This window comes from Piliocolobus tephrosceles, chromosome 1, assembly GCF_002776525.5.
Source record: "Piliocolobus tephrosceles isolate RC106 chromosome 1, ASM277652v3, whole genome shotgun sequence".
Taxonomy (NCBI): Eukaryota; Metazoa; Chordata; class Mammalia; order Primates; family Cercopithecidae; genus Piliocolobus; species Piliocolobus tephrosceles.
Window position 1 is genome coordinate 144,359,570 of NC_045434.1, and position 24,314 is coordinate 144,383,883.

Here is a 24,314-nt window from a genome sequence, read left to right on the forward strand (position 1 = left end):
TTATAGTAGTACAATACCATTGAAGTGTTTGTATAGAAGGGTAGCTAATAATGTATATTTTTAAAATATTACTGTGGTTGCCACATGGACAGTGAATTGGAGGGGGAAGAGAGTGGAATTTGAAAGACCAGCTAGGAGACTATGATAATGATTTAGGAAAGAAGTAGTGGTAGTTTACATCATCTAGGGTGGTAGGAAAAGAGTGAAGGAATTGGAGATAAACATTTTTAGGAGGATGATTGATTGATAGGATGTGGGTAGAGAAAGGGAGAGGAGATTCAAAGTTTAACAGTACAATCCTAAGAGACCTATAGGTTGTTGCTATTGTTATTTTTATACAGATAAGAAAACCAGACACAGAAGTTTAAATAACTTTGCCAATGTAACCAGCTAGTAAGTACTGGCAGAATTCTGGTTTTTGTTTGTTGTTTTTTTGTTTTTTGTTTTTTTTTTTTTTGAGACAGAGTGTCGCTCTGTCGCCAGGCTGGAGTGCGGTGATGTGATCTCAGCTCAGCCTCCTGAGTAGCTGGGACTACAGGCACCGGCCACCACACCCAGCTAAGTTTTGTATTTTTAGTAGAGATGGGGTTTCACTGTGTTAGCCGAGTTGGTCTCGATCTCCTGACCTCATGATTCGCCCGCCTCCTTGGCCTCCTAAAGTGCTAGAATTACAGGCATGAGCCACCGCGCCCGGCCCTTTTTTTTTTTTTTTTTTAAAGTTAGAGACAGGATCTTACTCTGTCACCCAGGCTGGAGTGCAGTGGAGCGATCGTGGCACACTGCAGCCTCGAACTCCTGGGTTCAAGGGATCTTCCTGCCTCAGCCTGCCAGGTAGCTAGGACCACAGGTGCATGCCACTGCTCCCAGATAATGTTTTAAAAGTTTTGTAGAGGTGGGTTTTTGCTATGTTGCCCAGGCTAGTCTTGAACTCCTGTCCTTGAGTCATGTCCTGCCTTGGCCTCCCAAAGTATTGGAATTACAGGCATAACCCACCATGCCTGGCAGGGACAAAATTCTGAATCTGAGATTTTTATGTGTATGTTTGTTTTTGTAGATCTTTTGTTGATTACTGCGCAATACTGCTTCCATGGATTTACTTTGTAATTCCTCTGATTTCATTGAAAAATATGTGGCTGATACGATTACACTATTGTGGCTGGGTGTGGTGGCTCATGCCTGTAGCACTTTGGGAGGCTAAGTGGGAGGATTGCTTGAGCCCAGGAGTTTTGGAACCAGCTTGGGCAACATGACAAGACCCTGTCTCTACCGAAAAAAAAAAAAAAGGATTACACTGGGCAAAGAGATGGCTTAGTGGTTATCTAACTGCCTTCATAGGGGGTTTGGTTTATGTAGGTCAGAATTTGGTCCTTTGCCCAGTCAGTTTCCTATAAATAGATTTATGGAGATTCCCTCAAGCTAATCGAACTCATGACAGACTATACTTCCTTATAAATTGCTAACTTGAGCCACCAACAAATATTAGTACCAAATAATGGAATGTAGAAGGCTGGAGGAAGTGCAGGTTCACTTGAAAGTTAAATTTTTATCCTGTTCAGTTTGGGCATTTGATATAAATCTGAAATTTAGATGACATGGTTGGCTTTATATAAATTTGACCATGATTGGAATATGGTTGAAAATTTTAGATCGCCCAGGGAAGAAAAGTATATAGGGAAAAGTCATAGGATCAAGTCCTGAGGAATCCTTACATTTACATGTCTGGGGCCAAAAAGAGCAATAAAGAGGAAAAAGGAATTTTAAGAGGTAAAGAGGAAAAGTAGGAAAATGCATACAATAGTCCAGAGAAGATTTGTTCAAGAATGAGGGCATGGTCGTCTGTGGCAAATGTTACTGAGTGGAGACTGAAAAGTGTATCTGGCAGCATGGAGGACTCTTGATATGGTGGGGCCAAATCTGATTTGAAAGGACTGAGCTCTTTATGAAGGAATGAAAGTGAAGCTGTAAAAGGGATCAAAGAAAGAAATGACAGCTATAGGGATGTACGTGTTGTCAGTTAATTGAATGACTAGAAATAATCAGTATTAGCTTTGACTCTACTCTAACATTTTTCTCTTTTTAAAATTAGCCCACCTTTGACACAGTTTTTTCTTGATTGTGGAGGACTAGCACGAACAGATAAGAAACCTGCCATTTGTAAAAGTTATCTCAAACTAATGACAGAGCTGTGGCATAAAAGCAGGTATGTAACTTAATATACTTTTCTTATTTATTAAAGTTTTAAATGAATATTATAAATATTTAAAGGATGCAGGTCCATTTATGGAGCCAGAAAAAAGTAGAAGAGAGACAGATTTGAGACAGCTTTGTTTCAGGCATGTTACATTTGAAGCTGAATGTAAGGTGTCAGAGAAGTTTAGAAGCAGATGAAGTATTTGGAAGTATGGAAGTATTTGGACTGGTGATATAGTGTTGGAATGTTAAAGCTGCTATACAGCTGCTGTTACTGGAACTTTAGAGTTTTATATTCAGGAGTAGGCATTTTCACAATGATAAAATCGGACCCTAAATACTATATGAATATTTTCCTGCTTATGTTTATTTGTTCTAAAGTTTAGCATTAGGATCACAGTTTACTGTAATATGTTAATAATTTTGTTTTAGAACTATTTGGGAAATTTGCATTTTTGAAAATCATGGGGTGAAGCATAATCATTTAATTGAGGATGAGTATAGCAGTAAAATATCACTTAAAATATCGAGGATAAGGTGTTCTGATGTGCCTGTGAAACATATTAGGCAGTTTTGAATGATTTTTTTGAAACGTAATTTTCAATTTATTTAACACTTTGAATTATTGGTTGTTAATTTTTAAAATAAAAATTAAAAATAACAAAAATTACTCTTTAAAAATGTTTTCTTGCTCAGGCCAGGATCTGTTGTGCCTACTAATCTGTTTCAAGGAATTAAAACTGTAAATCCAACATTTCGGGGGTATTCTCAGCAGGTTAGTTTATTGCTTTTCTTTTGTAATTTTAATCTAAATAAATTTGCAAAATGCCATTATGTTTTTTTTTTTGGTCCACTTATCTTTTGGGGTCATCACTCTTTGTGTCTTTCTTTTGCCAAGAATAGTAACCCTTTTTCTTGTTCATTGTTTATATTTTTTCAACTTTCCTTTATCTTTATCTTTTTTTGAGGCAGAGTCTCGCTCTGTCGCCCAGGCTGGAGTGCAGTGGTGCAGTCTTGGCTCACTGCAGTCTCCAGCTCCTGGGTTCAAGCGATTCTCCTGCCTCAGCCTCTGGAGTAACTGGGATTACAGGTGTGTGCCACCATGCCCGGCTAATTTTTGTATTTTTAGTAGAGATAGGGTTTCACCATGTTGCAAGCCGGACTTGAACTCCTGACCTCAGGTGATCCACCCTTCTTGGCCTCCCAAAGTGTTGGATTACAGTCATGAGGCACTGTACTCAGCCTTTGTTTTTTTTTTTTTTTTTTTTAAATAAGAGTGATAATGTCTCATTATGTTGCCCTGGCTGGTCTTGAACTCCTGACTCAAACGATCCTCCCTCCTTGGTCTCCCTAAATGTTAGGATTACAAGCATGAACCCCTATATCCAGCTGAAGTTGACCTTTAGATCATCTTCAGTTTATTACAATTTTTATCTGACTGGGCGTGATGACTCATGCCTGTAATCCCAGCACTTTAGGAGGCCAAGGTCCGCGGATTGCTTGAGCCCAGGGGCTTGAGACCAGCCTGGGTAACATAGGGAGACCTCATTTCTAAAAATAATTTAAAAATATGTATCATCCGGGTGTGATGGCTTATACATGTGGTCCCAGCTACTAAGAAGGCTGAGGTGGGAGAATTGCTTGAACCTAGGGGATCGAGGCTACAGTGAGCTGTGGTCATGCCACAGCACTCCAGCTTGGACAACAGAATGAGACCCCATCTCAAAAAAAGAAAACTTTATTTACCTAACTTTTTGGAAGTGAGTGCATCTTCATTTCTCTAGTGCTTTATGCTCTACAAACTGGTATTTTCTCAATATAGTGCTGTATGTTTATATATAAGTTGATAATGATATTTTGTATATTTTCCCTTATGTTTCTATATACACATGTAATGAAGTGGTAACATTATGTTGCTGATATATTAGGATGCTCAAGAATTCCTTCGATGTTTAATGGATCTGCTTCATGAAGAATTGAAAGAGCAAGTCATGGAAGTAGAAGAAGATCCGCAAACCATAACCACTGAGGAGACAATGGAAGAAGACAAGAGCCAGTCGGATGTAGATTTTCAGTCTTGTGAATCTTGTAGCAACAGTGATAAAGCAGAAAATGAAAATGGCTCTAGAGGCTTCTCTGAAGATAATAATGAAACAACAATGTTAATTCAGGATGATGAAAACAATTCAGAAATGTCAAAAGATTGGCAAAAAGAGAAGATATGCAATAAGATTAATAAAGTAAATTCTGAAGGCGAATTAGATAAAGATAGAGACTCTATATCTGAAACAGTTGACTTAAACAACCAGGAAACTGTCAAAGTGCAAATACACAGCAGAGCTTCAGGTGACAATTTAGTAGTTTGTTCATGAAAATGATAGTATTTCATTTGTAGACATGGGTGTTTAATTGTTACTTTGGGTATTTCTAATTAGAATTATAGTTTAGCAGTATTTGCATGTGAGTATTAGTCATAAAATTATAGAACCTGAGGACAAAAGGAAATTTTGGGGTCATTTAATTTTAAGAAATCAATCCTCCTTTTGAAGTAAACATTTCATCAGATGTCTTTTGTTTAGTCATGCAGTAATCTAAAAAATTGGGCTTCCCAGAATTTTCTCTTTTATTTTAAGCAAATTATATTGTGATCCTGGAAAAAAGCAAATAACCCAAATTGCAATTTTCTAATTATATACATTAGTAGATTAAGATTGTTGTCATTGGAGTCACATCAGATATGTTTTAGTGTAGAAGTTTAATTAACTATAGTGAGCTCTGCTGTGATAGATTATGCCATGATACTAGTCAGTGTTCTTTGAGAAAGAGCATGTGGCCAAATGAAAGTTGAATTGCTTTGTAATTTATCTCTTCAAGAGTTAACTTATCTTGGCTTAAAATGTGGTATTTAGTTTTCCAAAGCACACAAAATTAGGCTGTTAGAGATTCAGATTATGTGATCTTAAAATAAGTGGCAGACATGTAATGTAAAAAAGTTTTTTTTCTGTAATTACTGAAGAGTGAGAGTAACTAAACAATTTATCTAGGTATTTGAATGAATCCAAAATTTCTTCTTGAGAAATATTCTTAACTATAGGAAGATTTGTGGTTCACTTGTGTAAAGTGCACAGATGCTTTCTAGTCAGGAAGACTAAGAGTGTTAGGCTCCTTAATTATACTGATCTTGTGTAGAAATTGTTAGTGAATAAATATGTCAGGTATCAGTATTGAAAGACTTAGCTTTGACTGCTGTTCAGGATTTTCTTGTCAAAAGCCCAGTTAAGCCTGATTAGGGACATACTCATCTTTTATTGCTCTGTAACAGGTTTGTTCTTATATGTAGTAATTAGGGGATAACCTAAGTCAGGAGTCTGAGCTTTTAGGTGTTTTAAGGGCTTAATGAAAAAAATCTGGTGAAGTCTGTAAGGCACACAAACCTAAAATACTTACTCTCTGGTCCGTTAGAGGAAAAAATTGCCAACTCCCAATCTAAATCTCATTAACTTTATTCCCTTCAGAAAGTCCTAGAGTGAGTTGTTTTTTCACTCCCAATATTATGCAGTCTGATTTAGTCATGGTTGAAAAATTGAGAAACGCCTGTGTGAGAAACGATTTTGCGTTATCTGGAAAAATTTCTGAGTACATCCCCTTTCAAGATCTCTTACGAACAATTCTCTTTTCTTCACTCAAATAGTTGGTGAGCACATTCCCTTGCCCTGGAATATGTTAGACACTAGGAATCCAAAGCAAACAATTAAGATATCCCTTATATTTTCTTGATTCATCTTATAATTCTTAAAAAATGTTCTTTCCTGATGAAGTGGTATGTTTTTTCTTTTATTACAGTAAGAACAAAATAATTTATGATTACTTTATACCTACATTCTTGATTTTGATTATTATGTTAGTTTGGGAGAATAATCTGTTTTTCTTTCACATGGTTTTGAACTTCTAAAAAAATGTCCTGAATATCTTTTTTTTTTTTTTTCTTCTGAAACAGGGTCTCATTCCATCACCCAGGCTGGAGTGCAGTGGCATGATCACATCTCACCACAGCCTCAACCTCCTGGGCTCAAGTGATCCTCGCACCTCAGCCTCTTGAGTAGCCGGCACTACAGGCGTACACCACCATGCCCAGCTAATTTTTAGATTTTTTTTTGTAGAGATGGGGGGGGTCTCATGATGTTGCCCAGGTTTGTCTTGAACTCCTGGGCTCAAGCAGTCCCCACCTTGGCCTCCCACTGTTGGGATTATAGGCGTTAGCCACCCAGCCTAGCCTCTTTTTTTTTTTAATACTGTATTTGGATAAACAAGATCCTTTTTGGCTTTGTATTTCCACTGCTTACTTCCTAAACTGCCTGTAATAGTAGTGTGTTATAAACATTAGTTGGGGTCGGGCATGGTGGTTCACATCTATAATCCCAACACTTTGGGAGACCAAAGTGGGTGGATCACTTGAGGCCAGGAGTTTGAGACCAACCTGGCCAACGTGGTGAAACCCCATCGCTACTAAAAATACAAAAATGAGCCGGGCCTGGTGGCACATGTCTGTAACCTCAGCTACTTGGGAAGCTGAGGCAGGAGAATTGCTTAAATCCGGGAGGTGGAGGTTATAGTGAGCCGAGATTGCACCTCTGCACTCCAGCCTGGGGGACAGAGGGAGACTCTGTCTCAAAATAAATAAACAAACAAAAATTAGTTTGATTTCTGGGTAGAAGGTTACTGTTATTTTGCTTAGTAAGCACTTTGTTAAGTATTTAACTTGACATTTGTTGATATGAATTGTGTTCAAAGTATCAAATTAAGAAACCTTTAAATTAACATCACTGGACAGTTAGAATAATTTTCCAATTTAAGGTAATAATACAGATTTTAAATCTTACAGAATATATCACTGATGTCCATTCGAATGACCTGTCTACACCACAGATCCTTCCGTCAAATGAAGGTGTTAATCCACGTTTATCAGCAAGCCCTCCTAAATCAGGCAATTTATGGCCAGGATTGGCACCACCACACAAAAAAGGTAAAAAGTTTCTCTTATTTAGTCTCTTTTGCTTTGGGTCTTAGTTTAAAATGATGGTTTTGATTCTTGATAATTTAAAGTGTTAATTATGAAATATGGTTTGATCTTTTAAAATTGATAGTGTAATTTTACATAGACATGATTACAAATTTTGTGTGTTGGTACTCTGTTTTTAAAATTTTACATACAGTTGAATTCACTTTTTCTTGTGTAGAGCTTTATGAATTTTAACACCTGCAGCATGGATTCTTGTTACTCCACCACAAACGGAATACAGAACAGTTCTAACACTGCAAAGAATTCCTGCATAGTACTACTTCGTAATCAGATCATCTCTCTACTCCTATGTTCTGGCACCCTTGATCCTCTTTTCTTATTGTTTTGCCTTTTCCTAGAATGTCATATAAATGGAATCATATAGTATATAGTCTTTTGATTTTCTAAAATCTTTTTATATGTAGTCTTTTGAAACAGGTTTGCCTCTCAGGATAATGCATTTGAGATTCAGTCATGTTACTGCGTGTCTGAATAGTTTATTCCTTTTATTACCAAGTAATGTTTCTTTTTGTTTTGTTTTGAGATGGAGTCTCACTATCGCCCAGGCTGGAGTGGAGTGGTGCAATCTTTGCTCACTGCAGTCTCTGCCTGCCAGGTTCAAGCAATTCTCCTGCCTCAGCCTCCCGAGTAGCTGAGACTACAGGTGTGCGCCACCTTACCTGGCTAATTTTTTGTATTTTTAGTAGAGATGGACCATGCTGGTCTCGAACTCCTGACCTCGTGATCTGCTTGCCTCTGCCTCCCAAAGTGCTGGGATTACAGGCATGAGCCACCGTGCCTGGCCTAATATTTCATTTTTTATGGGTATACCACTATTTATTTACTTACTTATTGGTGGACTTTTGAATTGTTTCCAGTTATGAATAATGTTGGTCTAAAATTTATGTACAGGTTTTTGTAAGAACATGTTTTCATTTGTCTAGGACAAATACCTAGAAGTGGGATTACTGGGTTTTATGTTTGTTTAATGCTTATAGTTGTATTAAACTGCCAGACTTTTTACCAGAGTGTCTACCATTTAGTATTCCTTCCAGGTATATATGAGAGTTCCAGTATTATGTTTTCTTAGAAGAAAACATAGGAGAAAGTCTTCATGGCCTTGGGTTAGACAAAGGGTTCTTAAAGACATTAAAAGCATGATCCATTAAAGAAAAAATTTAAAAATTTTTGTTGACAAAGGACGTTCAGAGAATGGGAAGATAAGGTTGGATATATTTATAAATCATACAGCTAGCAAAGGACATGTATCCAGAAATATAAAAAGAACTCTTAAAAACTTTAAATAATGGAATCTTTTCTTCAAATAAAGCATTGCTTGGAAACCAAAACAAATAAATGAAAACAGAATTGCTCTGAAATCAGGATAGGGAGACCGAACCCCTTCTATTTCATCTTCAGCCTGATGATGAGTTTCATCATCTTTCCCTCACTTTCTAACCTCTTCAAGGCCTCTTCTTTTGACTTGTAGAACATTTAAGTAACATCCCAGTGATGAATATTGTGCTAATTTAGAATTTTTTCCTTTTCTTATATGTACATTTATGGTGGCCAAGGATCATACTTTTAAAAAAACAACAGGCCAGGCGCGGTGGCTCACACCTGTAATCCCAGCACTTCGGGAGGCCAAGGCGGGCAGATCATGAGGTCAGGAGATCAAGACCATCCTGGCTAACATGGTGAAACCCTGTCTCTACTGAAAATACAAAAACTTAGCTGGGCATGGTGGCAGGCACCTGTAGTCCCAGCTACTTAGGAGGCTGTGGCAGGAGAATGGCGTGAGCCCGGGAGGTGGAGCTTGCAGTGAGCCGAGATTGTGCCACTCTTCTCCAGCGTGGGTGACAATGCAAGACTCCGTCTCAAAACAAAACAACAACAACAAACATCTTAAGCCTTGTCTGCTTGGTTTCTTTTTTTTAATACTTATGCTCTTTTGAAGAGTATTTTGAAAATTTCCTTATCGGCCGGGCACGGTGGCTCAAGCCTGTAATCCCAGCACTTTGGAAGGCCGAGACGGGCGGATCACGAGGTCGGGAGATCAAGACCATCCTGGCTAACACGGTGAAACCCCGTCTCTACTAAAAAATACAAAAAAAACTAGCCGGGCGAGGTGGCGGGCGCCTGTAGTCCCAGCTACTCGGGAGGCTGAGTCAGGAGAATGGCGTAAACCCGGGAGGCGGAGCTTGCAGTGAGCTGAGATCCGGCCACAGAGCGAGACTCCATCTCAAAAAAAAAAAAAAAAAGAAAGAAAATTTCCTTATCAACACAGTACGTTTTACAGTTTAAGGATTCTAGAGATCATATATAAGTAAGATTGACAAGACAAAAAAAGATTCCAGAGAAAAATGTGAAAGGAGCTGCTTTAATTTTTTTTTTAAATGTTTTTTAATCCTAGCTCAGTCTGCATCTCCAAAGAGAAAAAAACAGCACAAGAAATACAGAAGTGTTATTTCAGACATATTTGATGGAACAATCATTAGTTCAGTGCAGTGTCTGACTTGTGACAGGGTGAGTATGAGGGTATTAGAATACACAGAAAATTCCTGTCAAATGCTGTTTAAAAATGTGACAAGATGATGTGAAAAGTTTAATTCCTTCTCTTTGCTATTGATGATCATACATGCATTTATTGTGTTTACATCAATACAAATTGATTCTAGGTGTAGAATTTACTTTTTTGGAAGTAGCAGCATCCTGTTTAAAGGATGGTGACCCATCATTGGACAGGCACATACTATCCTTCGTCATCTATTTTGGTTACATATAAAGGCGAGAAGTTGCTCAGCAACAAGAATTGGTAACACCTGCATATTCTCCCAGGCTGATGAAATTTGTATACTGGGAATTTGTTGATATTCACAGGTACAAAGCTGTGAATGTATCTTTTATATTTGGTTATAATGTGGTTTGTAAATATTTTTCCAGGTTTAGGTTGGTACTCAATTACTGAAGGTAGTATCAAATTAATAGACAATAATCAAGGCATAACTTAAAATCATGAATTTTTTAATAACACTTCAATCCTTCAAAGTTTCTTTGAGCTTTTCTTAAGTACAGTTTTACTTTAGTGCAATGGTGAATGTAAAATAACATCTCAAAAACAAAAAAGATTTCAATTATTGTGTTGGAATCTCAAGTCAGATCTAAGAACTTTCAATAGGATCGTTTTAATGTAGGATATTTTGATACTAAATATTTAAGTGAAATTATCAGACATATTTTTAGCTATTTAAAATTAGATGCCAGGTTTTGCCTCACGTTTTTTAAGAAAACATTTTAAAACTACCATCAAGGTCAGTTTTCAAAAATAAATACAATAGTGCTTAAGAGTTTGGACCTCAAGATGCAGTGGCTGGATTTGGGGTGTTTAATGTTGCAGCATCTGTGATTGTAATGGGGATGCTAATAGCTACTGCACAGGGCTTATGTGAAGATACCTGATACAGAGCAAGTATTTTCTTTTTCTTTTTGCTATTATGACTATTAAAGCTGTTCAATTTGTGTGTGTTTTTCTTGTTTTTCGTATTTAAACATGCTTTGATCTTTAGAGTCTAAAATCTAACCTTGTAAATGTTTTGCTGCATTATGTTCATCCCATTTTTAAAACACGAAACAATTTTAGGTGTCTGTAACCCTCGAGACCTTTCAAGATCTGTCCTTGCCAATTCCTGGCAAGGAAGACCTTGCTAAGCTGCATTCATCAAGTCATCCAACTTCTATAGTCAAAGCAGGATCATGTGGCGAAGCATATGCTCCACAAGGGTGGATAGCTTTTTTCATGGAATATGTGAAGAGGTATGCATTTATTTTCTTTGTATTACATGATTGTTAAAACTGCTGTTTCTGCTGTACTGGCAGAACATTTCCTTTTTTTTTCTATCAATGATGTTTCAGGTTTGTTGTCTCATGTGTCCCTAGCTGGTTTTGGGGTCCAGTAGTAACCTTGCAAGATTGTCTTGCTGCCTTCTTTGCGAGAGATGAACTAAAAGGTAAGAAATACAGTAATATCTATGGCTAAATTGTTGTAGGTGAATCTAAAATACAAGTGGGACTAAATAATAAAATGTATTCATAAAAGCTAAGTTTTAAGACAGTTTAATAGTACTTTCACATATTGGCATTAGGTTAGTGTCCACCTTGATAATATAAATATAACAAGAAAAAATCACATCCTGAAGTAATTCATGTGAATTCCTGTGGTATAAGACAAATGATAGGTAAAAATTTTTTTTTTTTTTTGAGACGGAATCTCGCTCTGTTGCCCAGGCTGGAATGAGTGAAGTGGCACGATCTCTGCTTACTGCAAGCTCCACCCCCTTAGGTTCATGCCATTTTCCTGCCTCAGCCTCCCGAGTAGCTGGAACTACAGGTGCCCACCACCACGCCCAGCTAATTTTTTTGTATTTTTAGTAGAGACGGGGTTTCACAGTGTTCACCAGGATGGTGTCAATCTCCTGAGCTTGTGATCCGCCCGCCTCGGCCTCCCAAAGTGCTGGGATTACAGGCGTGAGCCACCGCACCCGACGGTGAAATGTTTTAAAACTGTTCTGAGATCCATAGAAGGGCAAACTCAGTCAAAATAATGGACTTATTTATGTGTCTGTAATTGTGAACTACTACGTATCATTTAAGGTCATTCACTATTTTTGTGTATCTAGTACCTTGCTTGGACATATGACAGGCACTCAGTAAGTTTTGTTCAATGAATAAATGGAAAAGATACTATTTGAGGTAGGTCTTCAGTGTTGGCAGGAGTTAAGGGAGGGGAAGGTAAACAGTAACCTGATTCATGAGCATAGACTGAAAAAAGGGAACCTTGTTTTACTGTGGTGGGAGGTCAGCATGGGGCAAAATCAAAGAATTACAGGACCATAATAAGCAATTTGCTGTTAATTTGAAACCAATGCCACATCTGTTTTATTTGCAGGTGACAATATGTACAGTTGTGAAAAATGCAAAAAGTAAGTGACATTGACAGTGCTTTTAATTTCATGTTGTATATTTTTCTTGGTTTTTAGAATTGGGTATGTGGAGTTAAATTTGCACTGTATTTAGAAAAATATAGGCCAGAAAGCTTTATGCTAGTAATAATAGAGATTAGCTGTTTTGTGAAACAAATGTAAGGTAAAAATTTGACAGATTTAATAGGCCTATCTAAGATGTGAGAGAGTATATTTTGAGGGATGAAATCTGTACATGATTTTGTGTAAAACATTTTCCTAAATAAGGCAATATTTTCTTCTGAATTACCATTTTAACAGGCTAGATTCAGGAAGTAAAAGGTACAAAGTTTCAGATCTACATAAAATTCCTAAAGGTTATACCAACTTCGATGTTATCTGCTGTTACAGTGGCAGACAAGAAAGACAGCTAAAGTCTGATTTTGTTTACATCTACTACCAGCTGCCTTTTTCTACTTGTAATCAATTTAGACTTTCAATGCTTCTTAGTGGTAAGTCAGAAAAAAGTGTTGGAAGACTTGGCGAAAAGCAACTATTTGTGAGGCAGAGTGAACTGGAAATTTCTTCTCAATCTCTATAATAGAAATACAACGGCCTGCTAATAAGATCTGGAATAATACAGACGTCTACTTCTTGGCAGTAACCTCAAGGAAACATTGATCTGCAACTGATCATGACATGACAGAAAGGAGTGGTATACTATTTGGTTGATAAAGATGAGAAAGCTGACTTCTACTTTTGGAGACATTTTATCACTTTGTTCTTGAAGCCCTAGTTGACTGCTGAAAAGGAAGTTGGCTTGGAAAGGGATTGTTCCTTGTAAAGCAAAGCATACTAGGAAAAAGATAACAGGGAAGATGGAAAAGAACCTTGCATCTACCTCCAAATTCAAAGTAGAGATCTGTCAAATGTGTATTAATTTTGATTATTAATAATAACCATCCTTGGCCGGGCGCGGTGGCTCAAGCCTGTAATCCCAGCACTTTGGGAGGCCGAGACGGGCGGATCACGAGGTCAGGAAATCGAGACCATCCTGGCTAACACGGTGAAACCCCGTCTCTACTAAAAAATACAAAAAACTAGCTGGGCGAGGTGGCGGGTGCCTGTAGTCCCAGCTACTCCGGAGGCTGAGGCAGGAGAATGGCGTAAACCCGGGAGGCGGAGCTTGCAGTGAGCTGAGATCCGGCCACTGCACTCCAGCCTGGGCGACAGAGCGAGACTCCGTCTCAAAAAAAAAAAAAAAAAACCCCATCCTTTATCTTTTTACCACATGTAAGAATAAAGTTTTTTTTTTTTTTTCCATTTGAGACATAGTCTCATTCTGTCACCAAGGTTGAAGGTTCAGTAGCATGATTACAGCTCTTTGCAGCCTCAGCTTCCTGGTCACAAGCGATCCTCCTGCCTCAGCCTCTCAAGTAGCTGGGACTACAGATGCATGCACCATGCCTGGCTAATTTGTATTTTTTGTAGAGATGGGGTTCTGTCATGTTGCGCAGGCTGGTTGCAAAGTCCTTGGCTCACAACGATTTGCCAACATTGGCTTCCCAAAATGCTGAAATTACAAGCATGAGCCACTGTGCCTGGCCAAGACTTTTTTTTTTTTTTTTTTGAGAAGGAGCCTTGCTGTGTCACCCAGGCTGGAGTGCAGTGGTGTAATCTCACTCAGCTCACTGCAACCTCTGCCTTCTGGGTTCAAGCAGTTTTCCCTGCCTGAACCTCTCGAGTAGCTGGGATTACAGGGGCTCGCCACCACACCCAGCTAATTTTTGTATTTTTAGTAGAGATGGGGTTTTGCCATATTGGTCAGGCTGATCTTGAACTCCTGACCTCAGGTGATCTGCCCACCTCGGCCTCCCAAAATGCTGGGATTATAGGCGTGAGCCATGGTGCCTGGCTAAGATTTTGATATATTAACTTGAACTACACATTTTATAAAACTGAGATTTTGCTTTATCTGGTTTTACTTAATATCTAGATGTTTTAAAGGCATAGCCACACCATAGACAGTAGCACATTTGTTAAAACAATTTTCACCAAAGAGTTATATAACTCTCTAAATTTTTGATTACTGATATGTTGGTTTAAATTACTGTTATTATTTTTTGAGATGGAGTCTTGCTCTGTCGCCAGGCTGGAGTGCAGTGGCACGATATTGGCTCACTGCAGCCTCCGCCTCCTGGGTTTAAGTGATTGCTCTGCCTCAACCTCCTCAGTAGCTGGGATACAGGCACATGCCACCATGCCCGTCTAATTATTTGTATTTTAGTAGACATGGGGTTTCACCATGTTGGCCAGGATGGTCTCAATCTCCTGACCTTATGATCTGCCCGCCTTGGCCTCCTAAAGTGCTGAGATTACAGGCTTGAGCCACCGCACCCGGCCGGTTTTAATTATTTTTTATAATAAGGAACTCCAGTGTTTTGATTAAGATATTTAATGTATACATGTAACATAATTCAGTGGCAAGTATTTCTAGTCTGATATCTTTTGTCTCTGCCTTGCCTTGCCTTGCCTTCCCCTTCCCCTTCCCCGTCCTTTCCCTTTCTTTCTTTTCTTCTGTTTTTTTTTTTTTTTTTTTTTTTTTTTTTTCAGACAGGGTCTCCCTCCAGCCCAGGCTGGAATGCAATGGTACGATCTCAGCTCTCTGCAAACTCCGCCTCCTGGGTTCAAGTGATTCTCCTACCTCTGCCTCCCGAGTATCTGGGACTGCAGGCATGTGCCACCATGCCTGACTAATTTTGTATTTTTAGTAGAGACGGGATTTCACCATGTTGGCCTGGCTGGATCTCTGCATTTTCTAAAAGATTTTTGCTGCAAATTTAAATATACTAAGTTTTTTTGTAGACTAATTGATTTTCTCTTTTCTCCCCTTAGGTTGAGAAATGGAGTAAAGTTTTGTAAAGTACAGAAGTTTCCTGAGGTATGGACATTATTTTAGCTCAACCTGTATTATGTGGTAGGAACATAAAGTATTAATGTAGCAAAATGTAGTAATAAATTCTCTTTGCTTGGTTGAAGAATTGAATGGTTGCTATGCGTGCCTTTTTAAGATTATTCATTTTTAAAATATTAAGTTAAATACTGTAAGTGCCCTTTAACAGTGTGCTATGTTGAACAAAGTGTAATCATACTCGCAGGATCTTGCCAGGTCTAAAGTGTAAAATTAGAAAAACAAATAGCAGTGAACTTAGAAAGTACCTTGTTTCACCATTTCCATATTTTTAACATCTCTGGAAGCAGGTTATAATTGCAGATTAATACTTAACCTTGACACTTAAGTATATATTGAATAGACTCCTTTAGCATTTAAAACTAAATAAAAATCTAAATAACTTTATAATTGTATTTTGATTGAACACCTCAGTTTCTTGCTCGTTGAATAAAAATATTACTAAGTGTTACCTGTTATAATGCTTTTTGTTTTCTATATTGACAAATTAGTTTTGAATTTTATTCTTTTAGATTTTATGCATCCACCTTAAAAGATTCAGACATGAACTAATGTTTTCCACCAAAATCAGTACCCATGTTTCATTTCCACTAGAAGGCTTGGATCTTCAGCCATTTCTTGCTAAGGATAGTCCAGCTCAAATTGTGACTTATGATCTTCTGTCAGTCATTTGCCATCATGGAACTGCAAGTAGTAAGTATATAGGTTTAACAGATTAAAAAAAAAATTAAAATAAGCCTAGGGATGGTGGCTCATACCTGTAATACCAGCCTTTTGGGACACTGATGTGGGAGAATCACTTAAAGCCAGGAGTTTGAGACCAGTCTGGGCAACATTGTGAAACCCCATCTCTACAAAAAAAAAAAAAAAATTAAACATCCTAATTGATCTTTTAAATAATGTCTGAATATCTAAAGGAAAAAAGTTAAAAACAGATGTTACTGCTAATTATTAAAAACATGTCAATTTTATGAAATTAAATATTTTTACTATGATGTTTCCAATATTGAAAATTGTATACAGTTAAATAATAAGGCATTAACATGATTTTTTTTGTTTGTATTTTTTGAGACGGAGTCTTGCTCTATTGCCCAGGCTGGAGTGCAGTGGCACGTTCTTGGCTCACTGCAACCTCCACCTCCCGGGTTCATACCATTCTCCTGCCTCAGCCTCCCAAGTAGCTGGGACTACAGGCATCTGCTACCACGCGTGGCTAATTTTTTGTATTTTTAGTGGAGACAGGGTTTCACCATGTTAGCCAGGATGGTCTTGATCTCTTGACCTCGTGATCCACCTGCCTCGGCCTCCCAAAGTGCTGGGATTACAGGCGTGAACCACCACGCCTGGCCCTAACATGATTTTTTACTGTTTTTTTTTAAGATTATGTGTTCTAACTGGGTGTGGTGGCTCACACCTATAATCCCAGCACTTTGGGAGGCCGAGGCAAGTGGATCATCTGAGGTCAGGAGTTTGTGACCAGCCTGGTCAACATGATGAAACTCTGTCTTTACTAAAAATACAAAAAATTAGCCGGGCATGGTGGTGGGTGCTTGTAATCCCAGCTAGTCGGGAGGCTGAGGTAAGAGAATAGCTTGAACCCGGAAGGTAGAGGTTGCAATGAGCCGAGATTGCACCATTGCACTCTAGCCTGAGCAACAAGAGCAAAGCTCTGTCTCAAAAAAAAAAAAAAAAGATAATGTTTTCTAATAGCTAGGTGTTTGTGGGGGTTCAGTCAGGCTGGTGGGAAATATTTTAGTTATAGAAAATATACACAAACCCTTCTGGAGGGCTGGGAGTTTTTACGTATAGTACTTGGCTGAAGGCAGCCTTGTCCCCTTAGTTAAATAAATTAGAGTAGAAACAAAGGAATATGGGGAGTTTATCTAACTAGCTTGTTTACCCATGTGGTCCTAAGACTAATCTTTGATTTACTGGGTGCTTAATTGCTTTCTACTTGGAAAGTTTGCAATGTCATTTACCCTCTAGTGGTGCTGACTCAAGGCTTTGTCAGTTAATCTGTACTGAACAAATGTGAGTCTCACTGGCTGGTCGAGGCTTTGGTCGCAACTGCTTACAGCACTCTTCTTGGAGTCTGTAAGTGGCCCGGATGCTCAGCTGGACTGGCAAAGCAGAATATCTGTGTCAGTGTACTTCATTCATCGTCACTGGGTCAGGGTCTGCGGTATAGACCCTGGCAGGTGCTAGTGACTCATGTCTATAATCCCAGCACCTTTGTAGGCTGAGGCAGAAGGATCACTTGAGACTAGGAGTTTGAGAACAGCCTGGACAACATGGCAACACCCCATCTCTAAAAAAATAAAAACAAATTCGCTGGTTGTGGGGATGTGCACCTGTAGTTCTAGTTACTCAGGAGGCTGAGGCAAGAGGATGACTTGAGCCTAGAAATTTGAGGCTGCAGTGACCTGTGATCCCTTCACTGCACTCCAGCTTGGAGAACAGAGCAAGACTGTCTCTTAAAAAATAAAAAAAATTAAAAAATTACATGTTCTGTCATCAAGTGATGAAGGAATGGTGGCAAGCATGCAAATTGAAAAAAAATACAAGCATAGTTCTTCCTATATTCCAGCTACTGTGCTAGGCACTGGAAATATAAAATGTTTATCTTCCTTTCTTGTGTTGTTTTTGTATTACTGTAATGATTTCTTTTCCCTCAAATTCAGGTGGACACTATATAGCCTACTGCCGAAACAATCTAAATAATCTCTGGTATGAATTTGATGATCAGAGTGTCACTGAAGTTTCAGAATCTACTGTACAAAATGCAGAAGCTTATGTTCTTTTCTATAGGTAATGGAAATAGCTATAGATGTGAAAGAACATCTCACAGTTTGGGCTTGTCAGTGATTTCTAAGACATTCTGATGGATCGCTAAATCAAGATTAGAAATTGCTTTCCTCCTATTTCATTACGGTAAAATACAGTAAAAGGCTGTATATGTAGAATGATTCTTTGTTCAGAAAATGCTAAATCATTTACTTGAAGAGCAAAGGGATTTATTTTGTTTTAGAAAGATTAATTTTAGGGCCGGGCGTGGTGGCTCACGCCTGTAATCACAGCACTTTGGGAGGCCGAGGTGAGTGGATCACAATGTCAGGAGTTCAAGACCAGCCTGGTCGAGATGGTGAAACCCTGTCTCTACTAAAAATACAAAACTTAGCCAGGCGTGGTGGCAGTCACCTGTAATCCCAGCTACTCGGGAGGCTGAGGCAGGAGAATCAGTTTAACCCCATGGGTGGAGGTTGCAGTGAGCCTAGATTGTGCCACTGCACTCCAGCCTGGGCAACAGAGTGAGACTCCATCTAAAAAAAAAGTTGTAATTTAAAAATTAGGCATTGATGGTCTGAATTAAGTACCAAATTTTCTCCTAAAGTAGCTAATAATGGAAGTATTACTATAAAAATATTTGGTATTTTTTAGCATCTTATAAAAGAAGGTGCTAGCTCCTGAAACAGAAGCAGTTTAATTATTTAGCTTGATCTTATTAACAAACATTTGAATGCTTACTGTGTTCCAGTAGTTGTGTGGATACCCGTAGATAAGATGCAGTGTCTTCCCTATGGGTATATAATGTATTTGGTGGATAATACAAAGTATATTTCTCTTGAAATTCCCAAGACCTAATAGTGTTAATAGGTGTGCTAAGTCTAATAAGAAGAAAAATCCATCTATTAGTAATGTAGTAAAATGCATATTGAATTTAATCATTGTCGTTAATAGGAAGAGCAGCGAAGAGGCACAAAAAGAGAGGAGAAGGATATCAAATTTGTTGAACATAATGGAACCAAGCCTCCTTCAGTTTTATATTTCTCGACAGTGGCTAAACAAATTTAAGACCTTTGCCGAACCTGGCCCTATTTCAAATAATGACTTTCTTTGTATTCATGGAGGTAAGAAATCCTGTAATGCAAAGCAGTGTTAGAAGTTTACTGCAAAATAATTTGCAAATTAGGAGAGCCAAGAATTTTCCTCACACACTTATTTCCTATTTCCCCACCTGCTTTCAGACTTAATGGTTTGAGAAATTCACCTGTCCTTTTTAATTATAGGTAATCTCTAGCTTCTTTATTGAACATATATTTACTGAGTACATGCTTTCTAAACTTTTTGCTAGTGCCTAAGGACAATAAAGATCCTTTTTCTTCTGTGAAAGCTCTAATTTCATAGTAGAGTCAGATACATAAAACAGCTGTTTACATTACAGTGAGCTCCTCCATTATACATCATTTTTCCTACTTGGGCATTCCTGTGCTGGTGATTTTATCTGCCCGCTATATTGGTGGCTCTTAACCCCATTGTCTAAATGAATAGCTGGCTTTTTTCCCAAGTATGGAAATGTATCTGGGATTTAAGAAATAAAAGCCTCATAATTAAATGTAACTTTGGCCCTTGTGAGATTGGCTGTGTTAATGTTTGTTACTACAATAAATAGGACCTTTGTGTGATGCTGATTAAACTTCAAGGTTGAAGATGGGATATTCATGGTAATTATGTTTATAGTGAAACCAAAAGGGATAGGGAGGGATACCTGTATTGGACATAGAAATTTTAAGGTGTATGTTCATCTTGGGAAAACACAGTCACCAAAAATGCTTTATAATTACCTTTCTTGGGAGAGAGAATGTAAGAACAATGATTGAGCTGGGTGCAGTGGCTCACACCTGTAATCCCAGTGTCTCAGGAGGCTGAGGCAGGAGGACTCCTTGAGCCCTAGAGTTGAGGTTGCAGTGAGCCATGGTCATGCTGCTGCACTCCAGCCTGGGTGACAGAGTGAGACCTTGACTCAAAAAAATGGCCAGACACAATGGCTCATGCCTCTAATCCCAGCACTTTGGGAGGCCAAAGCAGGAGGATCATTTGAGTTCATGAGTTTGAGACCAGCCTAGGCAACATAATGAGAGCCTGTTTCTACAAAAAAATAAAAAAGTTAGCTGGGTGTGTTGAAGCATGCCTCTAGTCCCAGCTATGCAGGAGGCGGGGGTGGGAGGATCCCTTGAGCCCAGAAATTTTGAGGCTGCTGTGAGCCATGATCATGCCACTGTATTCTCTAGACTGGGTGACAGAACAAGACCCTGCCACTTAAAAAAACAATGAGGATTGATCAGTCATTTAGTTATTGTTAAAAAAATGAGTTTAATCTTTGAAAGGAATATAATTAAAAGTATGAAACAAATATGTTTAAATTTTTTTTTTAGGTGTTCCTCCAAGAAAAGCTGGTTATATTGAAGACCTGGTTTTGATGCTGCCTCAGAACATTTGGGATAACCTATATAGCAGGTTTGTTTTTAAATCAGACCATACAGTGTTGTGAAAGTCAGTTAAACTGGTTAAAAGGGGATTGGATTATTTCACAGATGCTCATTGTGCTGTATGTTTATTCTTTTTCCTTCACTTATTCATTATAAAGTGTGAGTAGGAAGACTTTGTAGCTACTGTGGCATAGTCTAGATAATTAATTTTAATTTTTTTGTTCTAATTATCTGTCTGCAAAGGTCTGCTGTGGTAATTTAAGTACTTTGTTTAAAATATTTTGCATATCCCCACACTAAAATTTTACGTATGTATATACTCCCACAATTGAGTATCTTACTCTTAAATTGTAAATTTTTTTTCTTTTTTTTGAGACAAGGTCTTGCTCTGTTACCCAGGCTGGAGTGCAGTGGCATGATCTCGGCTCACTGCAGCCTCTACCTCCTAGGGTCAAGTGGTCCTCTCGCTTCAGCCTGCTGAGTAGCTGGGATCACAGGCGTGCATCACCATGTCTGGCTAATTTTTGGGGTTTTTTTTTTTTGTAGAGATGGGGTTTCACCATGTGCCCGGGCTGGTCTTGAACTCCTGGGCTCAAGCCATATGGCCGCCTCGGCCTCCCAAAGTACTGGGATTACAGGCATGCACCACTGGGCCTGGCCTTAACATTGTAAATTAAAAAATTTTAAGATGGAGTCTCGCTCTGTCACCCAGTCTGGAGTGCAGTGGTGTGATCTCGGCTCACTGCAACCTCTGCCTCCCAGTTTCAAGTGATTCTTGTGCCTCAGCCTCCCGAGTACCTGGGATTACAGGCGCACGTCACCACGCCTGGCTAATTTTTGTATTTTTAATAGAGACGGGGTTTCACCATGTTGGCCAGGTTGGTCTTGCAACTTCTGACCTTTATTTTAAAACATTTTGCACCACAAATTTCCTACTAATTTATGTTTTCTTTAACTAAATATTAAAAATAATTCATACATTCAATGCTTCTTAATTGAGAGGCCAGGGGAGGCCTTCATTTGATGAAAACTTGACTATGACTGTGATGTGTAATTTAACATTTATATGTTGTATGATAATTTTTGAAATCACTTCTTTTACTTTGTTGTTGGCTCTAACATTTTGGAGCAGAAGTAAGGGAGAGTTGAAATATAGATAAAGCAAGTTAAGCAATAAACTGATAAAGTCACTGACCTTAATAAACATAATAACAAGTCCTTATATGGTTTTTGGTTTTTATATTACTTTGAGAATTTTATTAAGATAATTTATTTTTACTGGGTATTTGGCCACTGACTTAAATGTTAGAAACAAACTTCCTAGAACATAAGCTTTCTTAAGCTTGCCATAATTTTAATTCTTAAATTTTTCATGCTTTAGGTATGGTGGAGGACCAGCTGTTAACCATCTGTACATTTGTCACACTTGCCAAATTGAGGCGGAGAAAATTGAAAAAAGAAGAAAAACTGAGTTGGAAATTTTTATCCGGGTAAAAAAGTGATACTTTTCAAATTGATCTAGCATAAAGATGAAGACCTGACAATTATCAGCTATATGATATTAATAAAATGATTGGATGAAAGAGTTGTAATAGATTTCAAGTGTTCTAGGTGCATAATGGTGAATGACCTCAGGCAGTTCACTACAGTTCTGTTGAGTTATGTTCTCCCTTTGTGGTGTTTTTTTTTGTGTGTGTGTCTGTGTGTATGGGACAATATCTTGCTCTGTCGCCCAGGCTGGAGTGCAGTGGTGCAATCTCGGCTCACAGCAACCTCCGTCTCCTAGGTTCAAGCGATTCTTCTGCCTCAGCTTCCCAACCCAACTGGCGTGCCCCACCACGCCTGGCTAATTTTTGTATTTTTAGTAGAGACAGGGTTTTGCCGCGTTGGCCATGCTGGTCTCGAACTCCTGACCTCATGTGATCCACCGTATTGGCCCCACGAAGTGCTGGGATTATAGGCATGAGTCACTGTGCTTGACTCCTTTGTGGGTTTTTGTTTTTATGGATTGACAATAATTTTTTTTTTTAAAATGTATTGGCACTGGCAGAAATCTTTTTGAAATGGAAAATTACAGGTTTTCTTAAGTTAGTGTTGTCTGTAGTCTATCCAGACTGCATGTACTACTTTCATTCTTTTGTGAGATATATTATTATTGTGTTTTTTTGAGAGACTCCTGAACTTATAAATATACCCATTTTTCACAAACTGAACATATTATGAGGTGTCCCTTAATTGTAAGCAACAGAAAGTGTGGTCATAAAATCAAAAGCATGAACAACCAGGTTTTATGGGCAAGGACTAGTACCCTTCCAATTATCGAGGTAGCAAGAAGTCTCTGCAGTGCTGCTGTCAGTAACATAGCTCCACTTGAAAAACTGGATCATTTGAGAGACATGTTCATTGATAAATCTACTGAGACACTATTAGGGGGAGGAGTAATACTGCAAGAAAAAAAATTCTTGTAGTAAAAGCAGGGGAGAAGATATTAAGCAGATCAAAATAAGATGTCCAGTATGTTTCATATTATTCCTTTCCTGCACGTGTGTAGACACACACACATACCTGCTTTTCCTCATTGATTCAGGGCTTTTTTTGTGTCCTTGCCTAAAGTAAAGTAAATTTTACATAAAAAAAAAAAGATATGGGTATAGATTTATTTATTTTACATGGGCTTCATTTGCTTCTTGAATCTAAGGAAGCAAACTTTACTTGAATATTAAAAATAGTTTTTTCTATCAATGCTTAAATAATGGCGAATGACTGTGTCTGTCAGGGTTTGATTAATAGAAGCTATTCTAAGTATTTTGAATAGAATCAGAATATAGGGAATGAGAGCGTTACATTACTATCGAAAGGACAGGGCAGTTGAGGCCAAGAAGACCACTGCTGACTTTCAGGAAATCTAGAAGTGGGATAGGGTTACCAAATTGTGGATGGGAGGGAAGCAGTGGCCAAGGATGGTGTTTTATAACCACACACTTCTGTATAGTGAGTGGCATGAGCCCAATCAAGAGTGTTAGAGCCCAGGCAGAATGAGAAGGGATGCCCATGTTGGCCTGACATTGGTGGCTACAAGGGTACAGCATAGTGGTGGTAGTGGCAGTGAGCGATTGGTTCCATATGGGAAAATGATCAAGTCATAAGTGTAATGAGTGCCAAGTTTCTCATTGTCAGATGAGGAAGTTTCAAATATGGAAAAGGAGAAAACTAAACTGTACCTTGTATTGTTATTGGATTGGAGTTATGGGTATCTTTGTGAACTCGTGATAGTAACTGAGTAAATATGGACGTTGTACGTGTGTGTGTGTGTGTGTGTATGCATGTATAGAAACAATATTTCTTAACTCTCACTGAAAGTGCCTTGGATCAATGATTACTCCAGTAGGACTGATCATACCTGGCTCTCAGATATATATATATAGATATCTATATATTTATATAGATATCTATATCTATATATAGATATCTATATCTATATATAGATTGATTACTCCAATCTATTGATTACTCCAGTAGGATTGATCATACCTAGCTCTCTAGGCCTATCTAGATAGATCTGTATCTAGATCTGTATATGAAATAGAGCAGGTTAAGCAATAAACTGATAAAGTCACTGACCTTAATAAACAAATACAGGTCTATCTAGATAGGTCTATATCTGGATAGATCTATATGTAACTATAGAGAGAATATGTTCTGTATATATATAGAGAGAATATGTTCAATTCAAACATGTATATAAAATATAGATATATAGATATGTATCTATATATATATCTATATATTTCTGAATTTCATTTTAAAAGACAGGGTCTCATTCTGTCACCAGACTGGAGTGCAGTGGCTGGTCATAGTTCACTGTAACA

General features: G+C 38.2%; 1 protein-coding gene across 5 annotated transcripts in view; it reads left to right on the forward strand.

Annotated features, from left to right (window-relative positions):
• The window catches only part of USP33 (ubiquitin specific peptidase 33), a 65,434-nt gene that overhangs the window by 28,430 nt on the left and 12,690 nt on the right, over nt 1-24,314 (forward strand). For 3 of the 5 annotated variants that reach the window (XM_023209103.1, XM_023209093.1, XM_023209102.1), the window contains 14 exons: nt 2,087-2,200; nt 2,887-2,965; nt 4,119-4,536; nt 7,073-7,213; nt 9,663-9,775; nt 10,890-11,062; nt 11,162-11,256; nt 12,195-12,228; nt 15,103-15,148; nt 15,691-15,871; nt 17,860-17,986; nt 18,917-19,086; nt 20,392-20,473; nt 21,827-21,935. In XM_023209103.1, the coding sequence (XP_023064871.1) occupies nt 2,087-2,200; nt 2,887-2,965; nt 4,119-4,536; nt 7,073-7,213; nt 9,663-9,775; nt 10,890-11,062; nt 11,162-11,256; nt 12,195-12,228; nt 15,103-15,148; nt 15,691-15,871; nt 17,860-17,986; nt 18,917-19,086; nt 20,392-20,473; nt 21,827-21,935 (1,882 nt within the window). Of the gene's footprint in view, nt 1-2,086; nt 2,201-2,886; nt 2,966-4,118; nt 4,537-7,072; nt 7,214-9,662; nt 9,776-10,889; nt 11,063-11,161; nt 11,257-12,194; nt 12,229-15,102; nt 15,149-15,690; nt 15,872-17,859; nt 17,987-18,916; nt 19,087-20,391; nt 20,474-21,826; nt 22,029-24,314 lie in introns of those variants that run through there. The other 2 variants (XM_023209107.1, XM_023209083.1) reach the window with 2 other exon arrangements.